The sequence below is a fragment of the Hirundo rustica genome, chromosome 4 (genome assembly GCF_015227805.2).
Source record: "Hirundo rustica isolate bHirRus1 chromosome 4, bHirRus1.pri.v3, whole genome shotgun sequence".
NCBI classification, from domain to species: domain Eukaryota; kingdom Metazoa; phylum Chordata; class Aves; order Passeriformes; family Hirundinidae; genus Hirundo; species Hirundo rustica.
The window spans coordinates 35,560,412-35,569,843 of record NC_053453.1 but is presented as its reverse complement, the minus strand read 5'-3'; the positions used below and the strand labels follow the sequence as shown (position 1 = coordinate 35,569,843).

The window sequence follows — 9,432 nt, the reverse complement described above, 5'->3', positions numbered from 1 at the left end:
CCCTACTGCTGACTGACACTGCAGCTACACGAGGCAGTAGAGTGTGTTACACTCCCCAGGGCCACAGAACCACAGAACAGAATCAGTAGGTCCATTAGGACCTTTCAGGTCATTTTACACAGATAAGGAAGACAGGAGAATGATCCACATCAGATGGATGAAAGCAGAAACAGCAACTTCAGTGAGACATGCCCTATAGGGAGAGGTGATGTTTTCATTGGACCAATTGATGCAGCTGAAAAAAAGCAGAGAAGCTTCCAGGAACACAAACCCTCCTTCACCAAGCCCAGCATCATTGGAGCAGGGGAGAAACAATAGCTCCCTTCTCTCAAGGAAGGTTAATCACTGCTGTGGAACAAGCTTGGCAAAGATCTTACACTGTCTGAATGCAGCTTTTTTTTTTTTTTTTTTAAATGGAATTTATATTTTCAATTTTATATTATTAAAAACTACTTTATACTAAATTTGTCAACTACTACAGCACAGTAAGGATGCAAACAATTTAGCTCTTGCATTCTTTGCAATACTTGCTTGGAGATGAACCCACATCTCTCCCTGCTGCTTAGCACAGGCCTGTTTGGTAAGATGTCTCTATGTCTTTCAGCAGGATTTCTCATCACCCAAGATTATATCAGCTCCTGCTGATAGTTTTTTCCTTTGTGTTCTTAACCCTCTGCAGCTGACATCCCAATCATTTTCGCAACAACTGAGCTGTCAAATGGAAGGCTGAGACTGCGATCAGATGGAGAGCACCTGCAGGAAGAGAATGAATTTGTATGAAGCAGAAAAGCTGGTGCTTTTTTACATCTGCCCCATTGTAACAGTAGAAAAACAAAGAGCTGCATCTTCAAAATCAGAAGAGTGAAATTCTTTTGCAAAACAAAACCTATTTTCACTATATATACACAGTAGCCTTTCATTTATTAAAATAATTTTCCTTTCTTTGTTTTCTCATTAAACAGGGAATTTGCATTTTGAAACGCTAAAATAAAATTTTAAGAGGAAAAAACCCCATAACACAAACAAACACCTGCAAGTCTTTAATCCAAAGTCTGTTTCTTTCATAATCCAGGTAAGACATAACTATTTAACTGGAAGAAAAACTGACATCTTGGAAGAAAAACCTTAATATGAAAGGTGATACGAGGGACTAAGTCCTGCTCTCCAAACTCCCTTAACCTGCTAGCCTATTGCTAAAAGTAGGAACATAAAAAGCAGGAAGTTAAAAAGCTCTCCCCAATCAGTGAGCCTTTTTCCTTTTTCCACTAGGTTGGTGAATTTCAGGCCAGATGTTTCTTAGTCACTGCTAAATACCTGAACAGTGTGCCAGCGTGCAGTATTGCTCAAGAGCAGGCCTCTCCTCAGCAGCCCAACTGTACTGATATATACAGCCAGCTATGAAATCCAGCATCTTCTGATAGGTTCTGCAGATTTGACAAACTAGATTTCGGTTAGACATTAGCTCAACTCCAAAATGTTAAAAAAACCAGCCTTCTGAAACTTTTATATAATAAGACATTATAAAATGAGATTTTATCTTAATATTTAACCAGCATTGACTACCATTAATATTTTTTTAAAAGTTTAAGAAAAAATTATGGGTAGCCTAAACAAAGTTTTAATGTTGCTTTAGCCCCAGGCCGTCGCTGGGCATTCATTTCATTAAATGAGACAGAGAGAGGATACAGTCCTGCTGAATTGCAGTTCTGTCCTGAACGTTGTAGATTTCCTGCAAGACAAACCTCCTTTTCATACATGTAACAGCAGCAAACCACACTCCTTCAACCTCAAGCCAGAGAGAGCAGCTGTTCACCCATCTACAGGAAAACTCCTCTGGCACTCTGCCCCAGAGCCTGCAAGAACTTAGCAAATTGTACAAAACCCAAGGCAAAAGCTGTCAAACAAGCACCAAGTTACCAAAGTTAAAGGCAAAACAAAACTTTACAATGAGTATCTCTTAAATGAAGACATACTTCCTATTGCTTTGGGGAAAATGGGAAAACCTTCTGGATGTTGTTCTAAAGTGGTTTTGGGGACAAGGCTAGATTACCTAGCACCAGTCACTCACACTTTAATCAGAATCATCTGCTCATTTTTAAATGCCATCTTGGTATCTACAGTTCCATTTGAACTACACCAGTAGTAGCTTTTTAAAGCAAAGAATGCTAATACAGCAGCAAAGCACTGCAAGGCAGAAAAAGACCAAAGCCTATCCTGTTACTACAGTTTAATCATATAAAGTATGAATATAAAGTAAAATGAAAAGCAGAAAGTGAACACTAGGGCGTGTATGGTACGGCTTCAATTGCAACAACTCACACAGGGTGATGACTACGCATTGCTGAAGATGGCAAGTCTCTTACTTCTCTTTCAGGAAAGCCAAAACTGATTGAAATACACATACTTAGCAGGAAAACACATTCAAGTGGTGTAGTGAAAACTAGAATAAGCAAGTAAGTACCAGTAATTTTTATAAGACTCCAGCTTCACCAAGATTTAAAGCTTCCCCTCATTTGTGCCACGAGTCAAAAAAGTTCAAACTCCCTGCCGTATTCATGCAGACAGAAATCCATGTGGTACCATTTTGTCTTATACACACCTAGACCCCCAAAGTTATGTAATTCAAACAGAAGATGAAAAAAGACACAAACAACTACTCTCTTCTGCAATAAGCAGATACCAGACAAATGATTAAAAATTTATTCCCACCCTACACATGGTATCCAAAGAAACAATACATACAAAGATCTATCCCACAATTACACAAGCATCCTGGATTTAATATTTTGAACCATATGACAAAGTTCAAGATACTTTATTTATTAGATACAACAAGTAAATCTCAAAAGAGAGTTCTTGAATGCATTTAAAAAAAAAAAAAAAAAAAAAAAAAAAATCACATCACTTAAGTGACTCCCACACACACCTTCCAGCACCAGATTATATTTGTAATGTACGTTTTAATGATGCTGTTAACGTTCTCTTGCAGATCTGCTCCTCTCCTTACGGAGTCTTTTGCATTTCCAAGCATGGTTATTTAGTTCATTCTACCACTTTATATATATATTATTTACATCCATCTCATCTCAAATATTTTTGTTATACAGGCATGTAATTCAGTTGTTTCCTAGCTGGTTTTTTGCAGTCTATCTACATCTCAAAAGAACTTGTGCACAGCACAAATTAATGCAAATGGCTTTCTCGGTGTACATACTGAAGGATATGCATCCAGAGCTTGACCATCTGAATGCATCTTTCAATAGCCCAGGCTGTATTTTTAAACTAATTACAGATCTACAAAACTGTATTAAGAACATTATTCTTGGAGCAGTAAAATGTCCAAGAAACTGTTGGTAAAAATTTAAAATTATTCAGGTATTTGTAACTCTGAAATGATATAGAGTCTTACCGTACGAACTTAGGTTACAACAGAGGAATAACTTTTTCTTAAGTCAAGAACTCTGTAACAGAATAAATAATTTACAAGCTTGAGAAAAATTGCATTGTTTCCAACACAAAGGCTTCTTACCTCTATTGTAAAAAACTTAAATATTATTTCTGTCAGTGGCTGCACAACTTAAATACTTGGTATTTTTCCACACAATTCCCCTCTTTAAATCTGATAGAGGTAGATGAAGACAAAACATGTAAAGATTAAGATACTGCAATTAAATTCTAACCCTGCAAATCTAGTGAGCATATGTTCACACCAGATTTACGGAAAGCAGTTATTTTTTCTTCCCTTTTTTTAACTAGAACAGCACTGAACTTCTTCCATCCACGTTGTAAAAATAAGTGCCTGATACTGTCATAAAATAATTTTCAAAGCATTTTTTAGTTAGAGCAGAAACGGGTCCCACCTTGCACTCTTCATTCATTCAGATACATTTCCCAGGACTATCTCTTGAGGAAATGCTGCCTCACACCCAGCATTGTCCAGACAGCCTGTGGGCCTCTCCCCTAAAATGATGACAACAGACAAACCTGCAGATCCCACCCAAAGTACCTCTTGGAGAAAGGCATGGAAGCAAGGGAGGGGGTGCAAGAGAGAGAAATGGGCAGCCTTCACAACCATTAAAGATGGTGACCTTTCCGAAGCCGTCTCAAAAATATTTTTTAGCATGGGTGTCTGTGTGCAAGGGCTGCAAAACATTTGGTAACTACCACAAAAGCAAAGATTTTATTAGGCTCACAGGTATTTACAAGACCTTGTGTAAACTCCTGGTTTTGGCACAGAGAAAATTATAAAGCAGTGGCAACATTTTTGAAAATGTCAATTGCTTCATTAATGTCCTGACAAATTGAAAGAAAAAAATTAAGATGAACTATTTAGATCCGATTTCCTACTTTTCCACAGCTTGGCCTGTGGCTTCAAGTTTTCTGCTTTCCTCTTCACCTGTAATTTTATCTACTTTCTTAATCTAAAAATTTATCCCTGTGTTGAAGCCATAGATAAGAAAGCATATACAAGAAATAGGAATGAGTCAGGCAGCCTTTTTTTAAAATGACTGGACAAAGTATGTTTCCCTCTTCATTGTTCATCAGACAAAAATGAGGCAGCATCACTACACACCAGAACATCTGCATAAAAGTGCCTCCAAGTTTCTTCATAACAGCAATACTGTCTTGAAAACAGACAAGATTCTTTTTCTTTCTCTCTCTCTCTATTATAACTGTAGCCATCATGATCTCATTTGGTATGCAAAAAATATAATTACTTCAGTACAATTTCCACAGCAATTTCAAGCCTGCCTTTTTCTCTTTTAAGTTGCTGTTTTAATTTAATGAAAACGATAGGACAGACTGAGATGGCAAAACCCCAGCATTTTACATCCTTCAGTAGGTTTGGTTTAGTTACAGAATAACAATCCTGGCAGTTAAGCTAAAACCATAGATCTAAGTGGATGAGGCAATTTTGTGCATTCTAAAATCAATGCATATTTAAACACTTGTTTTCCTTCACAACAGTCCTCAGAAACTCTTGCTCTATGGACGCTGGACCAATTTACTCTTATTGCTTTCCTGCTCACTAAGCTTGAAGTGGGTGTAGGCTAAAATGCCAAACAGCGTGCACAGAATCCCAAGGCCTTGGTTAACAGACAGTGGATCCTTAAATAAGAGGCACCCTCCCAGGAGGGTGATGCAGAACTTGAAATGTCCAAACATGTTATACCTAGACATCTGTTAAGGATAACAGCCAATAGCAGTACTATCTTTTGCAAAAAGAAACACTGAATTTTCATTAGTTCCACCCACAGCATGCAATGGTACACTGGGTTGACTCAACTCACACAGTTTTCCCATCCCTGCAGCTGTATTAACCTCCACCTGAAGCCTTTCACCCCTTTTCACTGCACTCTGATGGACATGCGAACACTTCCTCAAGGCAGTCAAAGCATGAAATAATACTCCTTACAAGTATGAAGGTCAGCGAGTGAACAGCCATTACATATACAAATCCCAAACAAAGAAACAAAATACACTAAAACACGAACATGCTTTTCCAGATCCATCACTGAAATAAACCAGGAAGGTTATCAAACAATTTTCCCACATTAATCCACCCAAACGAATTCCAACATAATTAATCTGGAAACAGGAGAAACAGCCAATATTACAAAGGATACGTGACAGGTGACGTATTTCCAATGATCCAGTAAATGGACAAGTTTACCATAAAGGCTATTATTCCAGACAGCAGTACCATTATCTGTGGATTAATGGACACAGTCAGTAATCTGACTTGCTTTTGGCAATCTGTAGATACATTCCAGGTTATTTATTTAGTTTCATTTACTTTCAAATGCAAAATATCAGGTAAGAAAAACATACGGAGAACAAAAATAGGAACAGCTTCAAATCAGTACAGACACTGGTGATGTGTTTAAGCAGCTCAGGGTCTGACATCCATAAATATACACTAATAGAGCTTTTCTCCTTTACCCTTGGTGAACATTTAAGAGAGATTTGGAAAATCTGGATACTCATTCACATAGAGGTTGTATTCTTTAATTTTGAGAGTTTTATTTATGGTCAAACGAAAACTATTTTAGCAGAATATCTGATTTTATTTCTGTGAATACTTGCTATCCCATTCATAAAATGCAATGCTACAAGAAATGATCTATCTCTTGAGGGGCACAATCAGCGGTATGCCATTGGCTCTTTTATGGACAGAAGGATACGGAGAGAAATGATGGTCTCCTTGGTGAAAATAAACTACTGATCCTACAAAACAACCAGTGCTGGCATGCTTCCACAGAAAAGAGGTTGAGAGTGTCTTTGAGTGGACAGTCAGAGCTAGAACTAGAGCACTTAATACACAAGGGGAAGCTTCTGGATTTTGGTAGATTTTCCTGTTGTTCAGATGCCCTCTAAATAGAAATAAGAATAAGGAGAGAAATTGACAGACTCACTCCTCTCAGAGGAAGTGGGACAGACTCAGCAAGAGGCTTTGTGTCCTGCACATGCTCCTCTCATCTCACCACAGCCAACAGCTGTACAAAAGTCTGTCTCACAAAGAAACAGATCTTACTATCAAATTTAACTACATCAGTGATAATTATTTAAATAAAGTCAATAAAAGCCTTACCACAGCAGAAAGTGTCCAGGGCCCAAATATTCCTCCTTCTCCAAAGACTGGCTCGAAGAAGGGTATGATGAACAACAACATAGCTGAGGACATTGGTGCCTGATAGTACAACAACTGCATAGAGTTTACCTGCAACTCATGCTGCTTAGCGCCTACCCACTAAAACCAAAAGAGAAAGGCGTTAAACATGAGGGAAAAAAACCCATAAATTGAAAAACCTGAGCAAAAGCAAACTGGCTACTAACACAGGGGGAGTTTCACATGGACAATACTACTTAAACAGGTGGTTGAGCCTCACTGAAGGCCCCATGTGTTTGTCTCTTTCAAGTGATAAAGCCATGAGAGGAGAAAATTGGAAAGAGTGCCTGAACTTTCCTTTTCCCATAGCCTGCGGGTAAAGTATCGTACTTGAGAGAGAACAAATAGGTTGTGGAGATGGGAAGAAAATAGCAGCTCCCCTTTATTTTCAACACAAATTCCAGATCCTGCCTGTGTTGGAGCTGAGTATCCTTGCCTAAGCAGGGACTGGATTCTGTTCCTTTCTTCTGATTTTCCTATACATACAAGCTAACCAAACCAGTACACATTTGCCTTTTGTCAGTTTATTCCAGATTTATTTTCAATATTGATTTTAATTGACTCTACTTCAATTTTTAAGCTTGTATGCTTTCATAAATATTACTTATCTATGGCTACGAAGACAGACGTTACAGCTGAAAAGGGCGTGTCTTTCTGTTGTGCTGAAAACTGACATTTAATACTTACTTAAATCACATTAACTGTAACACAGATTCTGGCACATAAACATGCTGAAGTTTTTTTATCTGTATCATTTTACCCAAGTACCATTATTTCTCCAGTACACACATCACCACTTAATGTTATTATGCAGCACCTCTTTCTGCCTCCTGCCCCAAAACAGGTCAAGAGACCATTATTTGTCATCTTACACACCACGGGTCAAAGAGCCTCACTTTTTTTTTTTTTGAGGCACAGTTCACCTCGTACAAAGAAATTCACGTTTAAATCTACCACATCAACAGGACAGGAGTTTCTAATTTAGGAGGCTCCTACAGTCATGGTCAATCAAATCGGGTGAGCTATTAGTACAATGTTACAGCAGAAAGGGGCTGAGGCAGTCTCCGGACATATCAATTTTTAAAATCATAATTATCCAGAAAGGTTGTAATGTGTGTTTATGTATTAATCCACCTTCTACAAAACCACCTTAGAACGGGTATAGTCGAAACTGAAGAAGGATACTGATAAAGTGTAAATAGCCCAAGGATAAACCGTGGGACTGAAGGACTGGAAAACATCCTTTCTAGCGAAAAAGCTCAAACGCAGGGCACTTGCTTTAGCAAGGAGAACATCTGTTCCCTCTATAAAAAAGGGAGTTTTACTGCCAAAGCAATCTTTGCCCCTTGAAAATAACGCTCACGTTAGAGATGACACCCCAAATTTTAGCAGCAAGGACGATCAATTTATCAGGGGTTATAGTGGATTATCATAATTTGGTGGGGGTTTTAAAAAAGGAATAACGGAGCACGGAAGGTTTCCCGGGAGGCTGGGGGCTGCTTAAAGGCGATCAAAGCAAGGGGCAGCCACTGCGGGAGCCCGACCACCGGAACGCGCCCGCGCCGTTACCCACCACTTGGTACAGGGAGGTCACCAGGACACCCAGGGTGGCGAACGCCATCCCCAGAACGCTGAACTTCACGTCGTAGTAGGAGTTGAGGAAAACACCCAGCGTGATGGGGACCTGTGGAGGGGGACACGGCGGTTTTAGGCAGGGTCCTTGCTCTCAGCGTTGCCCCTCCCCGCTCCTCTCGGCCCCGCCGCCTCCTCACCAGGGTCAGCTTGATCCGCAGAGGGAAAGTCTTGCCGTAAGCCACGCTTTGGATGACCACGATGACCGGCGTGGTCATGGCCTTGGCCAGCTGGTAGGTACCGATGGTGTTGCTCTGCAGCGAGAGGTTGGTGAAGACGACGAAGCCGCAGAAGCTGAGGGCTAGCGGCAGCACCTGCGCGGGCTGGAGGCTCTTGGGGGAGAAGGCGCCGAGCGCCTGGCACAGGTAGAGGCCGAGCCAGGTGATGGCGAAGTGCACCAGGGTGAGGCTGAGGTTGGGGAAGCCCAGCCGCACGTACAGCCACTTGTTCAGGAAGACGATGCAGATGGAGGCGGCCAGATTGACCAGCAGCCCCGCCACCAGCCGACCCTGCGCCGGCAGCCAGCCCATGGCTGAGGCAGCGCGGCGGCCGCCCGAGCACCGGCCGGGCCCGTCGCCTCCCCGCGCACCCGCCGGGCCCTGCCGCCGCCGACCGCCTCCCCGCGCCCCGGCCGGGCCCGCCCCGCCGGGCCCTGCCGCCGCCGCCGCCGCCGCCTCCCCGGCCCGCCCCGCAGGGACACGTGGGCTCGCGCCTTCCGGTGGCCCCGCCCACCGCGAACGGCTCCGCCCGCCCGCCCGCACTGGCGGCATGGAGGGGCGGGGCGAGAGCGGGTGTGTGTCTGTATGTCTGTGTGTGTCTGTATGCCTGTATGTGTCTGTATGTCTGTATGTGTGTGTATTTCAGCGTGCGCCCCCACGTCCTGCCCAAGAGCCCCGAGGCGCAGAAACGCACCTCGGCTCCAAGCCACCAGTACCTCCCCGCAACTACACTGGGCATTTCCACAAACACGAAGTTGTACCTACAGATGTACAGCATGAAGTACGTTCTTCGTCAGGTGTCAAGAGACACCGACTTGGGTGAGGAAGCCAAAATTCTTGCCTAACTGCACTACGGAGCCAAAATTCTCGCTTAACTGCACTACGTGTCCTCTGCATTGCATCTTAGGGGAA

At 42.0% G+C, this 9,432-nt stretch overlaps 1 protein-coding gene across 1 annotated transcript; it reads right to left on the bottom strand.

Annotated features, from left to right (window-relative positions):
• Positions 1 to 2,682: 2,682 nt before the first annotated feature.
• On the bottom strand, positions 2,683 to 8,900 carry SLC35E3 (solute carrier family 35 member E3). Its single transcript, XM_040063066.2, has 5 exons — positions 8,443 to 8,900; positions 8,244 to 8,354; positions 6,593 to 6,751; positions 5,628 to 5,710; positions 2,683 to 5,173 (listed from the first exon to the last, which is right to left on the bottom strand). Exons 1-5 carry the CDS (start codon positions 8,830 to 8,832, stop codon positions 4,987 to 4,989), a joined length of 930 nt encoding a protein of 309 aa, XP_039919000.1. The 5' UTR covers positions 8,833 to 8,900; the 3' UTR covers positions 2,683 to 4,986.
• Positions 8,901 to 9,432: the final 532 nt, after the last annotated feature.

What these genes read in the sequence shown, in the direction of transcription:
- SLC35E3 (XM_040063066.2), bottom strand. Translation starts at nt 8,832, where the DNA reads ATGGGCTGGCTGCCGGCGCAGGGTCGGCTGGTGGCGGGGCTGCTGGTC. An exon ending in TGCGGATCAAGCTGACCCTG is followed by an intron (nt 8,355 to 8,442) that starts GTGAGGAGGCGG and finishes CCCCCTCCACAG; the next exon opens with GTCCCCATCACGCTGGGTGT. An exon ending in GGAAATACGTCACCTGTCAC is followed by an intron (nt 5,174 to 5,627) that starts GTATCCTTTGTA and finishes ACAGATGTCTAG; the next exon opens with GTATAACATGTTTGGACATT.